General features: G+C 37.9%; 1 protein-coding gene across 3 annotated transcripts; it reads left to right on the plus strand.

Annotated features, from left to right (window-relative positions):
• Window positions 1–4038: 4038 nt before the first annotated feature.
• On the plus strand, window positions 4039–22582 carry PCNP (PEST proteolytic signal containing nuclear protein). Of its 3 annotated transcripts, none has more exons than XM_060098725.1 (5): window positions 4039–4147; window positions 8950–9164; window positions 11942–12016; window positions 15518–15573; window positions 22074–22582. In XM_060098725.1, the coding sequence occupies exons 1-5, from the start codon at window positions 4084–4086 to the stop codon at window positions 22090–22092; spliced, it is 429 nt and encodes a 142-aa protein (XP_059954708.1). In that variant the 5' UTR covers window positions 4039–4083; the 3' UTR covers window positions 22093–22582. The 3 variants fall into 3 exon arrangements, with proteins under 3 accessions (XP_059954708.1, XP_059954707.1, XP_059954709.1); XM_060098724.1 differs by lacking the exon at window positions 22074–22582 and adding an exon at window positions 16708–18494 and having other exon boundaries at window positions 4040–4147; XM_060098726.1 differs by lacking the exons at window positions 4039–4147; window positions 22074–22582 and adding exons at window positions 8856–8926; window positions 16708–18494 and having other exon boundaries at window positions 9002–9164.
• The last annotated feature ends 208 nt before the right edge of the window (window positions 22583–22790 follow it).

Here is a 22790-nt window from a genome sequence, read left to right on the forward strand (position 1 = left end):
ATTTGGGGGCCCCACCCACTGAGTCTACTGAATCAAAAACTCTGTCTGTGGCACCACAGTTTTAACTGTTTTAAGAAGACTTTCAGGGACTTCCCTGGTGGCACAGTGGTTAAGAATCCGCCTACCAATGCAGGGGACTGAGGTTCGATCCCTGGTCCAGGAAGATCCCACATGCCGCAGAGCAACTAAGCCTGTGCGCCACAACTACTGAAGCCCGAGCACCCTAGAGCCCGTGTGCCACCACTACTGAGCCCATGCACCACAACTATCGAAGCCCTGCCCTCTAGGGCCCGCATGTTGCAACTACTGAAGCCCACGCGCCTAGAGCCCGTGCTCCGCAACAAGAGAAGCCACCGCAATGAAAAGCCCGCGCACCGCAACGAAGAGTAAGTAGCCCCCGCTTGCTGCAACTAGAGAAAGCCCGCGAACGGCAACGAAGACCCAACGCAGACAAAAAAAAAAAGAGAGAGAGAGAGAGAGAGAAGCCTTTCAGATGATTCTGATGTATACTAAATGTTGAGAATGGTACAGAGAAATATAATGGGATTACAGGCTGAATTAAGAACCAAGGTTAGTGATAAATTGGAAAAGAATTTGAAAAAAAATTAAAATTAAAAAATGTAAGCACACACACACAAAACAAAGCCCATGAGCTGCTGTCACTTGACACCCAGTGAAATGCTGTTTCTGTATTTCATGGTACAACATCAGATAGCTCAAGCCCAACTGGGTAATTTAATATTACAGGGTCATGGGGCCAGCCCTGATCTAACCAGTGAATGAGTGTTTTGGATCACTTGGATGAATAGAAATATTTTTTCATCTTAATTTGGGCTGTAAAGAAATTTGAAAGTTAAAAAACAAAAACAAGCTTAGTGAAACCATGATTAGTCACTTTTCTCTCTAATTTGTTGTAGCTCTGTGCCTGAATTCCAGGCTCGACTCCACCTCTTACTTATCTTTTCAGTGTCCCAGTTTCCTCTTCTATAAAAATAAAGTAATTGTAGCACTTAATTCATAGGGTGGTGATTTAATGTACTTGATTTCATGTTTAAAAAATTGCAGACTATGCTTGGCATATAGTAAGCATAAATATATGTTGGATATTGTAACTATCACCTCACAAATTATACATTTAAATTACAATAATAGGAACTTCCCTGGTGGTGCAGTGGTTAAGAATCTGCCTGCCAATGCAGGGGACACAGTTCGAGCCCTGGTACCGGAAGATCCCACATGCTGTGGAGCAACTAAGCCCATGCACCACTACTGAGCCTGCACTTTAGAGCCTGTGAGCCACAACTAATGAGCCCATGTGCCACAACTACTGAAGCCCGCATGCCTAGGCCCATACTCTGCAACGAGAAGCCACCGCAATGAGAAGCCTGTGCACAGCAATGAAGAGTAGCCCCCACTCGCCACAGCTAGAGAAAGTCCGTGCACAGCAATGAAGACCCAATGCAGCCAAAAATAAATAATTAATTTTATAAAAACCTACATAAATTATAATAGTTGTCTATATTACTCTCCATTTTCAGCTTGTTTACTCATTATTTGAATAGCTCTTTAGAGACCGCAAACAATAGCTACTATTAAGCAACTGCCTGCCACAAGCCAGGCACTGTATTACAAATTTTACCTGTATTATCACACTTATTCCTCTCAGTAACCCTATAAGTATTAGTACATTTTTATAGTTAAAATATATTCAGTAAGATTACCTTATCCATTCAAACTCACAGATTAGCAAATGGCAGGGTTATAATCTAAATTCGGTTTTGTCTGATGCAATCAATGCTGCTGCTCTTTGCCCTGCACTCCACTGCCTTTTCATCCATTAACCCATTTGCTGGGGGTTACTGAAGCTTGCATTCACTTCTTCAATGGATATTTATGAAAACTGGTATAATCTAGGTCCTAGGGAAACAATGGTGAGCAAGATAGGCACAATATGACCTCATGGAACAGACAGGTGAATGGATTAATATCTTCCATCCTTAACTTCTGCAGTGTGGTATATGGAACTGGATGGCTGTATGTGACCTCTCTAAACTTCATTTTTCTCATTTAAAAGTATAAGCATCATGTCATGTATCCTCAATAAGCTGTATTCCCAGCAATCAATAAATGGATACACATAAAAACTCAAAAAAAGCATATATAAGTAAATACATACATAATTACAAATAAAAATCACATGTTTATGTCTCCATTTATTTATTTGGTTGCACCAGGTCTTAGTTACGGGCTCCTTACTTGTGGCAGGGGGCTCCCTAGTTACAGCTCATGGGATCCTTAGTTGCAGCAGGTAGGCTCCTTAGTTGTGGCATGTGAACTCTTAGTTGCGGCATGCATGTGGGACCTCATTCCCTGACCAGGGATGGAACCCAGGCCCCCTGCATTGGGAGCATGGAGTCTTAACCACTGTGCCACCAGGCAAGTCCCTATGTCTCCATTTAAAAAATGATTAAGAGTCTCAGGAATTCCCTGGCGGTCCAGTGGTTAGAACTCCGTGCTTTCACTGCAGAGGGCCTGAGTTCAGTCCCTAGTCGGGGAACTAAGATCCCTGAAAGCCGCTTGGTATGGGCGAAAAAAAAAAAAAGAGAGAGACTCAGCGATTAAGTAACTTGTGAAGATCACATCTAGGAAAAATAAAACAAACATGAATTACCTATTCTAAGTAAAATAGTTTGCTGGGCACTTTTACATATACTGTCATAGATGGTGGACCAGGGACTTCAAATCACCAAATCACCGTATCAGCAAACCACCCTGCTTCTGTCGTGGGAAACGCACTTTGATTCTTTCTGCATTCTCCAGACTCGGAGCCTGAGGAGTCATCCATTCACAAATACTGAGCAACTTTCATATATGAAATAAGCAATACAAACTGCTGTGAAGAAAAAAAAATTTTTTTTAATGGTCTCTGTGGTCAAGGAATTTTTGAGCCACCTAGGGAGAACTTTTTTTTCTTTTTAACACATATTGAGGGAAGTATACAATGATCAAAGAATGTTATATGGAATTTATTATCTCATTTGATCCCCAGGACCACCCTTTGAGGAAGTACTATTATTATTTCTATTTTATAGAGAAGGAAACATAGGTCTGTAGACAGTAAGAAACCCTCAAGGTTTACTCAGCCAGTAAAGGGATTCCAACCCAAGTTCTGACTCCGTAAGGCCAATTTCTGTAACACTCACTGTATATTGTACAGCAAACCCAGAAACTACAGTTCCCTAGGCAAGGAATCGACCCCGTATAGCAAGAGGGCAGTATATATATAGAGAAAAAGCGAAGATGAAGCTGAAAAGTTAGGTTGGGGCCCAATATAACGTTTGGACTTCATTCTGCAAACTCTGGGGATACACTAAAGGTTTCTAAGTAAGGCAGAAACTACTGTGGTCTTCACGTAACAAAGTAACTTCTCTTGACACAGCAATTGCAGCTTGTAGAAAAATCAGTTTTACCACTTGCCTACGCGACCTTAGACAAATTTTTCTTTGGCCTCAACTCACAGCTAATTAAAAGAGGGCAATTCCGCATTGGACTATTGTGTGGGGATTAAACGAGATATCGCCTGACACAAGAGGGCGCTCGATAAACGTTGATTTTGCTTCTAGGTAGGAATAAAAATTCGGTCTTTTTTTTTCTTTTTTTTTTCTTTTTTTTTTTCTTTTTTTTTTTTTTGAGTGGGTACACGTAATCTAGCAAACCAGACAGAATGAAAGAGCCTGGCTAGCTTCGGTCGGCCAGTTTGCAGAAACCTCACCTGAGCTCACCAACGTTTCCAGGGTTATGATCCCACCTCCCCTCACTTCCCTGAATCCGCCAGTAAACCATGAAAATCTAACCCACCTCTAGTCAAGTCCCTATCCAGTCCTCGGACCGCTCAACCTTCCCCGCCCTTCCCTCAGAGGACGCTCGCCGATGATATCATATCCACTTCCGTTTCCGAGAGGCCCTTCACTCGCTAGGGCCGCTCTAGGCTGCCGCTTCCAAGGCGGGCTCCGAAGCTTAATGGTTGCTGGGCGGGGCCGTGACGTCCTTGGCGTGGCTGCAGGGGAGGCCGCGGCGGGGAAAATGGCGGACGGAAAGGCGGGAGAGGAGAAACCTGAAAATCCGCAGCGAGCTGGAGCCGCCGGAGGTGAACATAACCCCAGCGTCGCGGGCTACGTGGGATGCTCTGGGCCTTTCTTTGAGCTCCCCGGGGTGGGGGGAGTAGGCCGGGACGAGAAGGGAGGATCTGGCGCTCACCCGGCCAGGTGCTGGGCCCAGACAAGCCCTGGGCACGCCTGGTGCGGCCTGCTGGCGTCCGGGCCCACATCGCCTCCTTGCCGGGGGAGAGCCGGTCACTGTTCGTCACCTCCTGGCCCCAGCGGAGGCCCTGATTCCGAAGAGAAGGGAGATGGGCCCCAGAAAGGGGGACCGAACTCGGGGTGGGACTAGGAGTGGCGGTGCGGACGCAATCACACAAAACGCACACGGGCGCTCGTTCAGTGCGAGTCACCGAGCGGTGGCCGCAGGAACTGGCCGCAGGCCGAGTTTCCGACGGTGCCGGCCTCTCAGTTACACCTAGGAGTTAGTTTGCTGCTCCCTTTTCACTGAGGAGGTGGACTACCCTGGCCTTTTTCTTTCCTTTATTTTCAAGCCTAATTCTGATCCTGTAATGGGATGGGTCAAGGCGATGGAGGGAAAGAGGAATACCTCTGCCTGCCTCCTGGTTTAATCTGCCGGGTCTAGGGTTACGGTTTGGTTGCCTTTCTTTGAACTGTCTGCCTTTTCTGTGCTAGGCTGTTGCCAGCTAACTGCACGCCAGATATTTAGGTGGCTAAATAGGCTAGTGTGACTCTTCCTGTATTTTGTTACGATGTAAACTCAGGTTACAGCTATCTTTATTCTGTCACCTCCACTCCTCTAAATTTGGGTCTTGTGCATTAAGGAAAAGAAACATCCTGTAATCTCTCCAGCCCTCCCGCTCCTTTGTCCTCACAAGGCTAGTGACTTAACACGTGCGAGCTGAGCATAATGTCTTTAGAACGTTTTAAGGACCACACTCTTAACTCTTCTTCAAGTTTTATCCCTGAAAGTATTTAATATAAGAAAATACAGAAGATTAATAGTATATGAAGGCAACTGTTAGGACCTCCCAACAAGTTTAATGTGATTTGACTTGGGAACAAAAATTGAGGAAAGTGTAATGTTCGGTTACTTTGGACCCAGAAATTCCTTTTTAAAAAACACGTCCGGTGCTATTAGTTGAGCCCAAACTACTTTCCCCCTTCCCACTCCCCTCCCGTCTTGTTTTTTGTTGTTGTTGTTATTGTTGTTTTACTAGTAAAATAGTTTATGAAACAACAGTTTAAGCCATTTAGTGCTACCTCATTAGCGATTTTTTTCGTCAAAAATTGTCTTGGAAATTATCAAGTAAAATTACATTTAAAAATTAGTAGTTTGAGGAAAAACAAAGATCTGTAGCCTGAAGAATCTTATCTGACTTTTAGACTACCTTTTAACTTTTAGAATGGGTTTCTAAGTGTCTTGACTGAGTATCTGAGATGTGTTTAACGTGAGCCAAAGTGTACCTTAAGGGAGTTCCCTGGTGGCTTAGTGGTTAGGATTCCAGGCTTTCACTGCCCTGGCGGGGGTTCAATCCCTGACTCGGGAACTGAGATCCCACAAGGCGCACCGGATGGCCAAAAAAAAACAAAACAAAACAAAACAAATATACCTTAAGTGTCAGCATAATTCCACTATATAATTTGTCCACCACCCTTTCAGTTAGGGATAATTAGCTCTGTAGTATGAATATTGATGTTTCTACTTTAGCATATTTTTGTGAAGGGGTGATATAAAGTTATCTTTGCTAATTGCTATCAAAAATTATTGTCTCCTTGTTGGTGACTTAGAATAAGTAATATCCCTTAATAACGTCTACATAATTTGCCTTGGGTGTGCCTTCCTTTGAAAGAAAATACTACTGTTACATGTAAACCATTTTTGAATGTCAGATATTTTTAATGAAATTGTACAAAGAAATCATAGTTAAAACATTCATACCATGGATATTGCGAAATTGATAATTTTACGGCAAATAGGCCCTGTTTTAAAACAGTATCAAGTTTGTCTTGGGGGACTTACCGAGAGATTATTCTGATTTTTAACTCCTGTTGAACAGTCCAGTAAGTTGGAAATATAAGTATTTTTTAATGAGTTAACATAGTTAACATGAATTTATGTTAATAAGAGAAGCTACTTACTTGAACTACCTGCTCTCACCTTAAAGAGAAGGGATGATATTAAGAGTAAGGCTTTAGGTAGATTTTTTTTCCCTCCCTTTGGTTAAATTTTTGTAGCTCCTTGAAATAAGTAGAAGCTTTAGAGAAGAGCTATTCATATCGTAATCATGCCCACCTCAGGCTACTTTAGGTTATCTAAAACTACTTTAATGAAATTGACATTTATTGTGCCAGGAGGTTCTTGAATATGTCCTGTTAGAGAGATAGGTATGTACCCTTTTTTCAGATGAAGTTACCAGAATGCCAATGCGTCATGAAGGGTATCCTTATGGACTTAAAACTTATTGGGTAATTTTTTTCAAAGTAAGGTACCTTTGTACTCCAAGGCCCACCTCTCCTCCCCAAAAATGCTAGTACCATGTGTAATTGGATTTCACATTGACTAATCTACACATTTTGTTTGCTTAGAATGAATACAAACTAAAGTAGTACATGTTGTATTTAAAGGAAAACACTTAATGGACTTTAAAACACTTTAATGGTCTTGATAGTTTGCCTCTTCAGATGACAGAACCACGGATGTGAATAAAATTGAGTTGCTGACAGTTGATTACTTAATTAATGGTAGAGTAGTTTTCCCAACTCCCCTGTTCATGCTACATTTTTCTAGAGCATTCATTATAGAAATCTTCCCTAAGCATCATAGGATTGAACAGATAGTATTGTGTTTCATGTGTTAGCACATACTAGTTCAGTTAGTTGTCACACTTGATGTTATTAATGTTATAGTAAGAATTATGTTTTTCACTTTTTGTCGTATTTATGCTTTGATTTTTCTAGATTCTTTGTTCCAGAATTATTTTCTGGGTAAAAGGAGACCTAGAATTAAGAAAAGATAGGTTTTAAAAGAACCAGAAATTGTGACTAATTATAACCCTTGAGTCACAGTTCAAAGAGCAGAGTTACACTAAAATCAAGACTAAATGTTCTTTATTCTATTTGTTTTGATGTTTTTCAGACTTTGTGTTTACACAGACTTGTGCATTTAGTATACAGATTGCTTCTATATGTAAATCCAGTGGCTTTTTTATCTGTTTCTATATGCTCTGACACATAGAGCCAATGAGTTTCCAGTTTTAGCTGTGTGTCAGTCACAAAGAAGAAGTAGTTATTACTGTTTGGGTTTTACTGTAAAATTCATACTTGATTAAACCTATACATAGAATAGAGAATAAAATTTAGCATAAATGAATTTAGTGGTAGACTGAAAAAATGTTTGCATAATACTGTCTTTTTTGTAAGAAATTCTAAATTGAGTTTTATATTTCAAATATTGAATGGCAATCTTACATTCTTCAGGTGCTTTTGTAATTTTATATCTAAATAAGTGAATGGCACCTCAGGCAACTATTCCAGTGCTGTCTTTGCTTCCTAGGGAAATCCCAAAACCTAATCCTGCTTAATTTCTCCCCTACATTGTGATTAAAACTTGCACCTCTTGTCTAAAGGTAACAAAAAGTTTGTTTTATTTTCCTGTAAACAAAATAAAATGTTCTGTTCAAAGTGCTTATTAAATTTATCTACCCCATCATTCCAAAACTATATAGATTGGGATCTATAACATCCCGTCTTTTAATTCATTACTTGTCAGTCTGTTTGATTTTACCTTTTCTACCATTCTAGCTTTTTGTCATGTTTTCTTAGCTGTTGTCAGGGCCATCCTTTAGAGAATCGTCTCTTTCTCCATAAATTATTCATCCAGTGTAGCAGAATACATTCTATAGGGTAAATTGGTAAACTTGGGAAAGAAAATAAAATATTTAATAATCAGCCAGCCTTCTGTCTTACCTCCCACTATGTTTTTAAATAGCCTTCATGTGTAACAGGCCTAAGATATTCAAGATGAGAACTAATTTCATTTATTAATATAAAGAAGCAAAATTACTGAAAGACATCTTGCATTCCATATCTACATATGTATGTCTTCTGTTTGAAATTATCATTAGCTCATCTTTCTTTCATGAGAAAAAATAATATATAAACCTAAATATAGTTGTTGATATTAAGAGTAGCCTAAACAGATGTTACTCAAGCTTTGAGAGTAGAATGCAGTTACTCAAGAGGGGATGACCTTGAAGTCTTCCTTGAAGTTCCTTTCTAACTAAAGGTTGTGTGAAATGTTCATGAAGAACACATCACTCAAGAAGATTACTCCAGGCTGTACTAACACTATAGTTTGGGTAATGGGCTGTTCATAACAGGGTACTTTGTATAACTAGTAGTACATTATTGAAGAATATTAGACTTTTTATTAGTCAAATGTATTATCCTATGATGTGACTAACTGCCAGCAAACCAGTTTGTGTAGAATTTATAGACCTTAATTTATAAAAAGAAAAATTCCACATATAACTAGATTATTGTACAACTTACAGTGTTTAGTTGAAGGGTCTTACTTTTTGTGAACTCTATATTTATAATTTTAAATTGCTCTGTATTTTATGCTAGTTAATTCATGGGAGCCTCTTCTACTGCCACACAATCTCAGTTCCTGCTGTATACTCTAACAAACAGTGGAAGAGACTGTTGGGTTCAGTAGGTGACAACTGCAGAGGTATCTTCTTTATAACGATGCTTTTTGAGGTTGCTGCTCCCATCAATCTGCTCAGTAAAAGTAGCTCATCTTGGTAAGTTGTTTCGACTTCACCAGGACCTGAAGAAGAAGCAGAAAAACCTGTGAAAACTAAGACTGTTTCTTCCAGTAATGGAGGGGAAAATTCCAGTCGCAGCGCTGAGAAGCGATCAGCTGAAGAAGAAGCTGCAGACCTCTCAACAAAGCCTACAAAGATCTCCAAGTTTGGATTTGCCATAGGTAGTCAGATGACAAAGAAAGCCTCAGCCATATCCATCAAACTTGGCTCAAATGTGAGTTGTTATTTTATATATTATATTTGTAATGGGTCTGAAAATTTGTTTTTGGAACCTGCTTTTATTGGATTATGATAAATTAAGTATACAGAGATGTATAAAAAGATACATTGGTACATGAACTTATTACATGTAAGTAAGAAATTAGTGACTCTATATTCAAGAAAGGTCTGGATGAATTATAATTCAACAAAGCTGTTTTTAAAAAGGGGTTGGAATATGAGAAGGAAAACTATTATAGGGACTATATGATTTATAAAGTAATAATACCTTAGAATTTCCTAAGTTGAGCAAAACCTCTGAAAAATATTTTTAGAGTTTCAGTTTATTTTTCTTTTAATTCTAGTGATATTAAAAATAATATCTAGAAATCATTTATTTGTATTTTAAAAGATTAATGTTAGTAAGGTATTGCTTAATAAGAGCTTCCTGATTACTTTGGAAGCTACAAATGGACATTGAGTATTATAATCTATGACAGTAGTTCTTTACAGATCAACTTTTGATTCCTTGTTTTAAGATGTAAACCTTGAATTAATACTTATTAACCCTGGAGTATCTGGAAAGTATTTGAAGTATTAGATTGAAGCATATGAAGTTTAGAGATTTAACTATTTCTGATCTACAGAAGTGTTAATTTCATGTGGTTCAACTAAACAGATCTCTTCTTTAAGAAAAAGAAAGTTACTTGAATAGTGTATTGCTGTTGGCTTTAGAAAATGGTTACATTCTTGTGTAAGGAGAATAATCTTAAAATTGCTTTTAAGTTGTTTGTTCATGTCTGTTCTGTGAAAGTTAATGCTCAGTTGCCTGGATGCATACAGCTTGATTTCTTCATTCAGAGATCTTAAAAATATGATATAGATCAGATTCCTAGAGTCAGTGTGTTTGAGCTATACTTCTAGTTTTAAAAAAGCTACCATTCCTCAGAGCCCCTACTCCCACCCTATGCTGTTTTGCTTTTTTCCTTTTCTTCCTTTTTCTAAAAAATTTAGTGTGAACAAAAGACATTCAGTTTGTAACTTCATTATTTCATGACTCTTCTCCCTATTTGAGCTGATTCTTTTGGTTTAATATGTTTTTTATAAAGTTGCATAGGCCTACCTGCATAGATATTTACTTTTTTTGATAGTCATTAAACATATGGTTCTCATGTACACTTCTCATACAGGTATTCCCCTTGATAATAGATTTTACGGTGCTTGAACACACCTCCTAAATCAGATATCCGTATCCCTACTTTTGCTAAGTCATTGACGTGATTTAGTAATTGCTGATCATTTTAGTTGGGAGGGTTTTGCTTGAAAAGGCCTATTCAGTAAAACTTTAATCTTTAGAAAACAAAAGACCTTTTTTCATAAAGTAAACCAAAGTGTAAACATAATCTCGGCGAAGTGAGGTGTAGGATATGAAAATAGTTGAAACTGTTGCTTTTGATTATATGATGTGAAAAGATAGTCAAACAACCAACAAATACTTGTGTCTTATGTTTATGTACAACATCAAATACATGACATCTTTAAGAGTAAAGGGTGCTTCTAGAGTCACTATGCATAATTTCAAAATGAACATTTTTATTTCTTCAAAAACAAACATTGTTTATAAAAAGTGTTTCTGTAATACAAGAAGGGATGGTTAATTTTGTTTCAGCAGCTCAGAGATTTTACTGGTGAGGTGATGCTAGAGTTGGCTTTAAGTGCAGGCAAGAGGCAAAGGGACATCTCAGATAAAAAGAGCTTCATGCAGGGCATTCCGTGGTGGTCCAGTAGTTAAGACTTGGTGCTTTCACTGCCGTGGGCCCGGGTTCAATCCCTGGTCGGGGAACTAAGATCCCATAAGCCGTGCAGCACAGCCAAAAAAAAAAGACTTTTATGCAAAGGCAGTTTAGATGTGAAGCCACATGATGCATTCAGGAAATTGTTCATAGTTAGGAAGTGTTTGGTAGGCAAATGCCAGGATAGAAAGCCCCCCACATAAGACCACAGGACCAAATCATAAAGGACTTGTACTCCATAATATAGTTTGGTTTTATTCTTTGGGTTCTAGAGGAGCCATGGAATCATTACAAAGAGTCTCAAGCCTTAAACAGATTTGCATTTTAGAAACATTACCCTGGTACCAGTATAGAGAATTAGAGGAAAATAAACACAGAAGGTGGGGAGATGGTATTTCTAACAGCAGTTCAGGCAAGTAATGCTAAGGGGCCTTAGTGTTGGTAGTGTGGTAGTAAGCTGGGAAGGCAGGGGGAGATTTAAGTCTATTTAATAGAGATCTAGTTAACAGGACCTTACAATAAAATGTGCAAGTTGAAGAAAAGGTTTTCTGGCTTGAGCACTTAATGAGCACTGCAGTACCCCTGGGAGCTCTGAGTGGCGCTGTCCAGTAGGCAGCTAGCTAGTAGAGAAAGATGAGTCTTCGTGTCTTTCTCAAGGCACGCTGTGCTTAATTTTAATGTTACTATGGGCAGGTATTAATATTCATTTTCTCTTACCTGTACCAGATACCTTTTAGCTAAGTGATATTAAATTATAGACCCTAACTAGAAAATCTTTTACAGGAGGAAAACAAATGGACATATAATTAATAAAGTAAAATCTACCCATTGATAACCACATTTTCAAAAAGAAAGTAGATTTCTCCAATGTTTGTTCTTAGTTCCTTACTATATGTTTCTATGAAAACATAAAGTTGAATCTTTGAAGATAAATTATTTTTATCATTAAATAAGCCTGTGTAAACATTATATTATACTCTTTTTAATGTTTCTTCTTCAGAAACCTAAGGAAACCGTTCCAACTCTTGCTCCAAAAACCCTTTCAGTAGCAGCAGCTTTTAATGAAGATGAGGATGTAAGTTGATACCTAGTTTTGTTTGTTTTACTTTAACAAGTTCTTTAAGAAAGATGTTAGTGGCAAATTATCAAGTTGTACTAATGGTACTAGTGAACTTTTTTTACAACTCTGAACAGTTGGTTTTTTTTAAATGGCATCTGCAAAATCTGGATATTTCTGTTTATTTATTTAATTTGGTTGTGGGATTATTTAAAATATTATTGACTTTAGGGGGGGCAAGGAACTTAATCAAGTCAACAGATGCTTATTATGAGTAATAATATATATATGTGCTATGAAATATGTAGGATCCAAAAAAAGAAAAATTCAATACTGCTGTCTTCAATAATTTTTATAGTTGGAGTCTTCAGTGAGACATTATGCATGTGTTCAGCTTTAAAAAGCAGCTATAGTGCTTTCTTCTTGTATCCCCATGAGGAATAACAATAGTTCAGGTGATTCTGCCAGAAGATCTAGTCAATATGTATGTGTTCCAGAGTGGCGCAGTGGTTAAGAATCCGCCTGCCAGTGCAGGGGACACGGGTTCGAGCCCTGGTCCGGAAAGATCCCACATGCCGGGGAGCAACTAAGCCCGTGCACCACAGCTATTGAGCCTGCACTCTAGAACCCGCGAGCCACAGCTACTGAAGCCCGTGCACCTAGAGCCCGTGCTCTGCAACAAGAGAAGCCACAGCAATGAGAAGCCCACGCACCACAACAAAGAGTAGCCCCTGCTCACTGTAACTAGAGAAAGCCTGCTTGCAGCAACGAAAATCCAATGCAGCCAAAAATAAATAAATAAATAAAAATTTTAAAAAGAGAGATTAGGTAACATTTTGGTTTGTACAGATTGTTATCAGGAAAGGACAATGTAGGAAGAAGGGGACAACGTGCAGAAGTAGAGAGGCTGGAAATAGTAGGCACCTACATAATAGTAATGGCTTGCTTTGAATGCCTAACAGTTTGAATCTTTTCACACAACTTTATTTTATCCTCCATATATCCCTGTGAATTGTATGATATGGTTATTCTTATTTTCCAAATGGAGAAATTAAGTGTGCATAAGTATTGTGCACAAGTGTTGAACTAGACCTGAGCTTTCTGGTTTCTTGTCCTATGTTCTTTGCATCATACGTTACTGTTTTCCCTGTTTTTTTGTTTGTTTGTTTTGTGGTATGCGGGCCTCTCACTGTTGTGGCCTCTTCTGTTGTGGAGCACAGGCTCCAGACACGCAGGCTCAGTGGTCATGGCTCACAGGCCCAGCTGCTACGCGGCATGTGGGATCTTCCCGGACCGGGGCACGAACCCGTGTCCCCTGCATCGGCAGGCAGACTCTCAACCACTGCACCACCAGGGAAGCCCTTTAGTCTCTTTTAATTTGGACAACTCCTGGGTTTTTCTGCGTATTTCATGGTATTAACATTTTTGAAGAGTTCAGGCCTGTTAGTTTGTAGAACGTCCCTCAGTTTGGATTAGTCTGATGTTCCCTTACGATTAGATTCACATGCCTTTTGGCAGGCGTACCACAGAAGTGATGCCAAGTTCTCAATGCATCATATCAGGAGCACATGTCAGTATATCCCATTACTGGCAGCGTTAACTTTGATCATTTAGTTAAAGTGATGTCTGCCAGATTTCTCTACTGTCAAATTACTGTTTTATCTTTTATAATTAAAATTTATCTTGTGATATGTTTTAAGAATATGTGAAGGGGACTTCCCTGGTGGCACAGTGGTTAAGAATCCGCCTGCCAGTGCAGGGGACACGGGTTCTATCCCTGGTCCGGGAAGATCCCACATGCTGCAGAGCAACTAAGCCCGTGTGCCACAACTACTGAGCCTGCGCTCTAGAGCCCACGTGCCGCAACTACTGAAGCCCGTGTGCCTAGAGCCCGTGCTCCACAACAAGAGAAGCCACCGCAATGAGAAGCCCGTGCGCCTCAATGAAGAGTAGCCCCCGCTCACTGCAACTAGAGAAAGCCCGCACACAGCAATGAAGACCCGACGCAGCCATAAATAAATAAATAAAAATTTTAAAAAGAATATGTGAAAATACATAATTTTTTAAGTGTTCACTCATGAGTGTTAACATTCATTGATGATTCTTACCAGAATCAATTATTATGATGTTTGCTGAATGGTGATTTTTTTTCATTCTTTCATCCCTTCTATGTTTATTGTCTCTTGCTGTAAAGAAGAGCTTTTATAAGTGTAGGCTCTATTCAATGGGTTATAATACTCAAATTGTCCCAGATTTGACCAGTAGAAATCCCTTTAAGCTGGATCTTGCAGATGACTGTGTAAAAAATAATATTTAGCTCATGAGTAACATTTATACTTAAAAAACATCTAAAAGACACTTGCCACAGGGCTTCCCAGGTGGCGCAGTGGTTGAGAGTCCGCCTGCTGATGCAGGGGACACGGGTTCGTGCCCCAGTCTGGGAAGATCCCACATGCCGCGGAGCGGCTGGGCCCGTGAGCCATGGCTGCTGAGCCTGCGCATCCGGAGCCTGTGCTCCGCCACAGGAGAGGCCACAACAGTGAGAGGCCCGTGTACCGCAAAAAAAGAAAAAGAAAAAAAAATCAGACACTTGTCACATATCTTTTCACGAGTTGTAACTATGGAAAAGTAGTAGAGAATGAGCTTTCAAGATGTCTTTTCGGTAAAGGAAACATGTTTGAGAAGGAGCAATACAGTAAAATGGTTAAGAGCCTTTGCTTTGGCATCTAGCTGTTTTGTGTCTTGGGACAAGTTAACCTTGTTTACCTTACCTACAAAATGTGAATGATGATACTCATACCCACCTTGTAGGATTGTTAGGGTTTTCAAAGATAGTGCATATTAAAGCATTTAACACAATGTGTAGCTTATAGTAAACAAATAGTTTTAGTTCTAGAATATCAAGTTTTTTGGGGGGGTTTGTTTTTGTTTTGGGGGGTTTTTTTGTTCTTGTGTTTTGTTGGTTTGTTTTTTGGCCACGCTGCACAGCATGCGGGATCTTAGTTCCCTAACCAGGGATCAAACTCGCGCCCCCTACAATGGAAGCACGGAATTCTTAACCACTGGACTGGCAGGGGAGTCCCTAGAATATCAAGTTTTTACCAGATTTTTTTTCTTTACGCAGAATCAGCACACTAGAAGCATGAGGGTTTTTTTTTAATGTAGTTAAGATAAATGATTTTCTCCTTTCACCAAAATTTCAGACTTAGATATAAAATTTAGCATTATTGGTAATCAAGTGATTTTAATATAGTTGACCCTTGACCAACACAGGTTTGAACTGCACAGGCCTATTTATACGCAAATTTTTTTCAGTAACGTGCTACAGTACTACGCTATCCCAAGGTTGGTTTAATCCTCAGATGTGGAACTGTGGCTATGGAGGGTCAACTATAAATTTACACACAGGGTTTTGACTGTGGCGCTGTGGGGGCAGTGCCCTTAATCCTCCTGCATTGTTCAAGGGTCAGCTCTATCTACATGCAGTCATCTCTGTTTCTATCTTACTTTTTTCTCCAGAGTGAACCAGAGGAAATGCCTCCAGAAGCAAAGATGAGGATGAAGAATATTGGAAGGTATTATAATTTTTGTATAATACTGTAGAAAATTATAGTGAATTAAGAGCAAGAATAAATTGCACATAATCTATTAGTGTTCAAGCTTTTCTTGCATATTTGGGCAAAAGTTTTGTTTTCTGAGATTACTCTCCTGGGAAAAGAAAATTAGTATTTTAAGAAAAAATAACAATAATGCTATTTTTTTTCAGATACATGTAATCTAAATTTTTTCAAATAAACAGTTATGAGAAATGTTTCTGATACAAATTTAAAAGTTTTTTTCAGGTATAAAAAATGGCTTTCACTCATCTCACTTAAGATATTCCCACCACTTAATCTTGATTGTATGTGTCCCATTTTCCTTAGTAATTTAGATACCAAATATAAAAAGAAGACAAAAACATTTAAAATTTTTCCTCCATTGTTTCTGTTATTGTGGAAATAACATTAATTTCACGTTAACACGATGTTCAGTTTCCTGTCTTTGTATGTGTAAATGGATAACTTAGAGGCTAATAAGAAAGCTGGGCTTCAAAACAACCTATACTATATCCCCACTTCTACCAAATGTATATATTCTCCCAAAGAACTAAGTGCTGAGTCTTCAAGCATCAGTCTTCAGACTTCATCTATGATTCAAACAGGAACTGTCCCAGTGGCTGTCTGCCTGCCTCCCTTTTGGACTGGGGCCTAAAGTAAGAAATACATCTGGCATTATAACCAAATCTAAACACCCAGGATACATATATCTTCATATATCTAAACATTTAAAATTGAAACAAGTTCATAAAATGACATCTTCTGTTTCATTTTTTATAAATGCTGTGGCAAGCCACCACCAAATTGATTTAATGACCCTGTTAATGGGTTACAAGCAATGGTTTTTAAAACTATAGTGGTTGCTGCATATCAGAATCACCTTAGATGTTTGTTAAAACCACAGATTTACCTGGCTCCTCCTCAGGCCTACTGAATCTGAAATTTTAGGACAGGGTCTGTGTAAAGGGTATTTTTAAAAAGATCTGTAGAGGCTTCTGATGTTTGGCCTGCATTTATAATAGGTGCTAAACAAATGTGTTTTGAATGAGTTAAAAACATAGCCTGAAACTCATTATATAACATTTTAAATAAGTTTCCTTTCTTTTAACACAGGGATACACCAACATCAGCAGGACCAAATTCCTTCAATAAAGGAAAGCATGGGTTTTCTGATAACCAGAAGCTATGGGAGCGAAATATAAAATCTCATCTTGGAAATGTCCATGACCAAGACAATTAAATGATGTGTTTTGAAATTGGGGTATGGGGTGGGAGTAAAGTTAAAAGGAACAGTTTCCTTTTTTAAAGAATGGTATAAGACTATCTTTGGAGCCGCCTTTTTTTTTCTTTTTCTTTTTTTAAAGATTGAGTGGTACACTAATAAATGAGAATTTGAAATTAGAGGTAATTTATGTTTTATATACAGATTTCAAGACATTTGCTAATTTTGTAGTTTCATGTGATTAGTTTCCAAAGGTTATAGATGATTTAAAAAATCAGAAATGGTACCTTTCTAAGAATTGCGTATTTTTTTAGACACAACTACTAGCACATTAAGAGGGAAGCAAAAAGTTGTCTATTTAAACTGTAGGCAGTTACTCTCTAACTTAACTCCCTTGTTAACCTAAAGTCTGGCTCCCAGGAACAGCCTTATAGAGAAGGGAGTATTGTATTGGGAGGAAAATGTTGCTGGACTATTGACTGAGAAAGTAAATTAGATAAAAATTAAAATACAGCTTTTTTTTTTCCTAATGGGCATTTGTTTTGTTTCGAATCATCATAAACTAGTTATTGCATTGCTATCAGTGGATACAGATGCTTAGCTCTTTAAAAAGAACATTTTAAAATTTTATGTAAACTGTTGAGTATTTAAAATAGCCCACTTCACTTTAAAGGGTCTTGTCTACCTTTGATAGTCTTCAAAGAACAACCGTTTGCTACCAAAGTAAATCAGTATTTTGAATGTGCTTCTCTTGGTTTTTGTTATTAGCTAGTTCCTGTAAGCATTTCCACCAGATCTTGAGGCAAATCATAAGGAAGCTGTTTCTTTTAAAATAACAAACCACCACCAAAAATTTAAATGTACATAATAGTTAAATATTTGGCTGTTCTTATTTTTTAAAGGATATAAACACCAAAAAAGCAAGGCAACATTGTATGAAGACGGAAAATAAGAAAGATGCACTTTCTGTAACTTTATCAAAGCATTTATGTTACTAACTTGTGAAATCCAATTTGATTTGAACTTATTACAGGAATTCTTATTTAGCACAATAATATGGTTTCTTTTAACTGTATACATATTAACCAGTGGCCTCTTTAAAAGCACATTTTAGATACTGAATATAAAAGGAAAGAAAATGCATCTTTAAACATATTTTATGGAATCTTTGACCACATATACTTTGTTAATCTTTGTGTTGTAGGATTGTGTTTATTTTGTATTTTTGTATTGTATATGAATTCTTTTTTTAATGTGACAGTTAAACACATCTTTAAAAGCATAGTCACACATAAAAGAAACATATAGTATAATGATTTCCTTGAAAACTCTTACAATGTTAGATTTGGAGGCAGCTTCATACTGTTTAATTGGTGATAACTACTCTCTGAGCTCTTTTAATAGGTAATAACTCCAGAGAAGCAGCCTGTATATATTCCTAATACTTTGTTCACTTGCATTTGAGTTTAGAGTAAGCCCCAAGTCAAACAATGGAAATGTATATAGAACGATTAGTTCTTACTTACATGGTTTAATTATATCGATACATGAATTTAACTTGCTTTAACGTAGGCAGACTTCCCATTTTTGTTCATTTTAATGTTTATGTTGAAATAACATCCCAAAACGACTGAGATGAATGTCTTTACTAAAACACCAATAAATTTGTCAAACTCTATCAGTGGTCTTATTTTCTGTTACACTTAATTGTTGCTGGGTTTGTTTTAAGCAAAGAAGAGACAGATGTTATTGGTGCTCTTGCCCAGATTGTTGGTCAGAGTAATAGGAGATTTTAAATTGCTCTTTGGAGTCTACCTAACTTAGCACATAGTTCTAGAACATTACAGTATCTCAGGTTAGAAAAAGACCTAATCCAAATCCTCCCTTTCCTCTACTGCCAAAGTATCATCTATTATGTGCTGTAGAAAATCCTGCTGAGGCATACCTTTGAAAATCCCTAAGTGTTAGAAGGTATCCTCTTACTTGTGTCTGCCATCCATTATCTCTGAATATTTTCTTAATGTTTTTTTTGTCTTTTTTTTTTTTTTGCTTTATAACGAATTTAATCAGTTATACATATACATATGTTTCCATATCCCCTCCCTTTTGCATCTCCCTCCCACCCTCCCTATCCCACCCCTCCAGGCGGTCACAAAGCACCGAGCTGATCTCCCTGTGCTATGCGGCTGCTTCCCATTAGCTATCTACCTTACGATTGGTAGTGTATATATGTCCATGCCGCTCTTTCACTTTGTCACAGCTTACCCTTCCCCCTCCCCATATCCTCAAGTCCATTCTCTAGTAGGTCTGTGTCTTTATTCCTGTCTTACCCCTATGTTCTTCATGACATTTTTTTTCTTAAATTCCATATATATGTGTCAGCATACAGTATTTGTCTTTCTCTTTCTGACTTACTTCACTCTGTATGACAGACTCTAGGTCTATCCACCTCATTACAAATAGCTCAGTTTCATTTCTTTTTATGGCTGAGTAATATTCCATTGTATATATGTGCCACATCTTCTTTATCCATTCATCCGATGATGGACACTTAGGTTGTTTATAATGCTGCTGCCCTATAGGTCAAGTGTTAGTAAATGAAAAGATTGAACTGCATTTTAAAATTAAGGTTCGTTTCTAGTTAGACTAATTACTAATTACTATGAATTTCAAATGATTTTTTCTTAACTCTAATAATCAAAGTTAGCTTGATACACTGTGGAGGGAGTGTTCAAGTTACTTCCCTGCTGAATGAAGATGCTTCTTTTTAATTTTTTTTAACTTTTCATTTTGAAAAAATTTCAGACTCAAAACATTGCAAAAATATAATGAAGTACTTCCATGTTCTTCAAATGATAACATACAACCACAGGACAATTGTCAAAATCAGGGAATTAACATTATTAAAATATTATATCACCTTACACTATTATTCTACAGACCTTATTCAAATTTCACCATTTGCTCCACTAATATCTCCCTAGTTGAAGGTTCACTACATTATCACATATTGTTTAATTGTCATCTCTTTTAAACCCCTTTAATCTGGGACTCTTCAGTGTTTGTCTATTATGATCTTAGACTTTTTGAAAAGTACAGGCCACTTATTTGTAGATCTCCCAATTTGGGATTTCCCTAATGTTTCCTCACAATTAAATTCAGTTTATTCATTTTTGGCAAAAATAAGACAGAACGGATGTGTCTTCAGTATATCAGGAAGCACATGATGTCAATTTGTCCTCTTACTAGTGATGTTAATTTTGATCACTTGGTTAGGGTGGTGTCTGCCAGATATATCCAATGTCAAAGTTGTAAATTTTCTGTTTGTAATTAGTATCTTATGGGAAAATTTTTGTAAGTATCATATTCCCATACTTTTGCCCACTAATTGGCAGACCTTCATGGTTTTTGTTTTTTGGGTGTTTCCCCCATGGTTCTTTACTGAAACAATTGTTAGTGTAGGATTTGCTGAATGATGATTTTTCTATTTTCATCTCCTATTTTTTGTAGTTCAAATTCTGTGAGGAAATTTCCTTCTCCATTCTTCAATTTTGTATTGATAATGGGCCTGTGTAATCTTATGTTATTCTATAGGTTATAATGCACTACTATTGTATATTTTGTTACTCAAAGTGTCCCAGATTTGCCCACACAAACCCCTCCGCATTGACCCTTGTGTCATTTTGACATGTCCCCATTCTTTTTTTAAATACATCTTTAATTTCTGGCACCAGAAGATATTCTGGACTCATCTCATATTTTCTCTTCTTTAACCCTGGAATCAGTGATTTCTTTAAGCATCCATGGTTCCTTTTAGAATCAAAATCTGCACTAAGTGTACTTATTGGTTCTGAAGTGTCATTGCTTCTAGCCTACTTGACAGAGCTAGAAAATGTATGTATGTATATACATCTATATCAATTTCTAGATCTATATATGTGTGTGTATGTATGTATATACTGTATGTATCTCCATGAGTTCATATAGATACTTCCATTACCAGACCAACACCAGATTCATTCTAGTCTTCCTCCTTTCTCTACTTACTACTCTTGTCCAACAGTAAGAAATCTATGTATAATCTGTTCATTTATTTGCTTAATTTCTAGAATACACATAAAGTTTCAGAATTAATTCATATATTTCCCTATGAAAAACTACTAACCAGAGTGCAGTATTTGTATATAGTTCTTTTCCTTTTTAGTCTTAAGAGTACATAATCAAAATACTATTTTAGGGCTTCCCTGGTGGCACAGTGGTTGAGAGTCCGCCTGCCGATGCAGGGGACACGGGTTCGTGCCCCGGTCCGGGAAGATCCCACATGCCGCGGAGTGGCTGGGCCCGTGAGCCATGGCCGCTGAGCCTGCGCGTCCGGAGCCTGTGCTTCTCAACGGGAGAGGCCACAACAGTAAGAGGCTCGCATACTGCAAAAAAATAAAATAAAATAAAAATACTGTTTTACAAAGTTATGTAGGTTAGTTCTTTGCTCCCCCTTTCAGTATGATTGTGTTACGTTACTCATTTGTAATGCAGTTTGGTTTTGTTTGTGTTTCATAATGAATTACTGCTCATTGTTAATTTTTTTTGCATGTGAAATAGCATAGATCTAAAAGTTGGAACTATACAAAAAGTGTAACTCCTCCCTATTTCTGCCTCATTTTCTTCCTCCTGTCCTTTCTATCCTGTTTACACCTATTCCCTATAGGCAATCCACCTCTGGTTTCTGGTTTATCCTTCCTGTGTTCCCTTTTAAATCAATGAATAGATGGGTGTTTATTATTTCTCCTTTGTTCTTACATGAAATGTAATATACTACAGTTATTCTTTTATCCTTTTTTTTTTCCTTCACTTTACAGTATACCCTGGAAACTATACCAGTTCATGGAGATCTTTCTCAAAAAAACTTAACAGCTACATAGTACTCCATTGTGTGAATATACCACAGTCAATGCAATTACTCTTACTTGTATGGGCATTTAGGTCATTTCCAATGTTTTGCCATTACAATGCTGTAATCGAATAACCTGTGCAGGTGTATTTTCTCATTGGGATGTATCTTCCTTCAGGTAAATTCCCAGAAGTAGGATGCTGGGTCAAAATATAAGTGCATATCTACTCTTACTAGATATTGCCAAATTCTCCTACAAAAGGATAGTACCAGTTTGTTTTCCCACCAAAAATATATGAATGCCTTTTCCCACAGCCTTGCCAGCAGAATGTGTTTGTCATGCTTTTTAATTTTTGCCATATCTGATAGGTTTAAAAAATCGGCATGAGACTTCCCTGGTGGCGCAGTGGTTAAGAATCCGCCTGCTAATGCAGGGGACACGGGTTCGAGCCCTGGTCCGGGAAGATCCCACGTGCCGCGAAGCAACTAAGCCCGTGTGCCACAACTGCTGAGCCTGCGCTCTAGAGCCCGTGAGCCACAACTGCTGAGCCCACGTGCCACAACTACTGAAGCCTGTGTGCCTAAAGCCTATGCTCCGCAACAAGAGAAGCCACCGCAATGAGAAGCCCCCGCACCGCAACGAAGAGTAGCCCCTGCTCGCCACAACTAGAGAAAGCCCGCGCACAGCAACGAAGACCCAACACAGCCATAAATAAATTAATTTTTTTTTTAATTGCATGTTAGAGTAGTTTTAATTTGCATCTCTCTAGCTATGAGTGAGGTTGAATATCTTTTCATATGTTTAAGGGCCATTTGAATATCTTTATGAATAGTCTCGTTTATTTCATTCCCACTTTACTATTGGGTTTTTGGTCCTTTCTCAAATTTTAAGAATTCGTCATATATTAACTCTTTATACATATGTTATAAATAGTTTATCCTAATTATTAATTGTCTTTCGGCTTTGATTATGGTGTTCTTTGTAATACAAAAAGCTTCCTTTTTTTGTAATGTAGTGAATTTTATTCATCTCTGTTGCCTTTCAGTTTTGTTAATAGTTAGAAAGCCTTTCTCTATACTGAGGTA

This window comes from Mesoplodon densirostris, chromosome 5, assembly GCF_025265405.1.
Source record: "Mesoplodon densirostris isolate mMesDen1 chromosome 5, mMesDen1 primary haplotype, whole genome shotgun sequence".
NCBI lineage: Eukaryota > Metazoa > Chordata > Mammalia > Artiodactyla > Ziphiidae > Mesoplodon > Mesoplodon densirostris.

Bases quoted from the DNA above. Each gene is read 5' to 3' on its own strand.
- PCNP (XM_060098724.1), top strand. From the start codon at position 4,084: ATGGCGGACGGAAAGGCGGGAGAGGAGAAACCTGAAAATCCGCAGCGA. The intron at 9,165-11,941 runs GTGAGTTGTTAT...TTTCTTCTTCAG, and splicing joins CCATCAAACTTGGCTCAAAT to AAACCTAAGGAAACCGTTCC. The intron at 15,574-16,707 runs GTATTATAATTT...CTTTTAACACAG, and splicing joins AGGATGAAGAATATTGGAAG to GGATACACCAACATCAGCAG.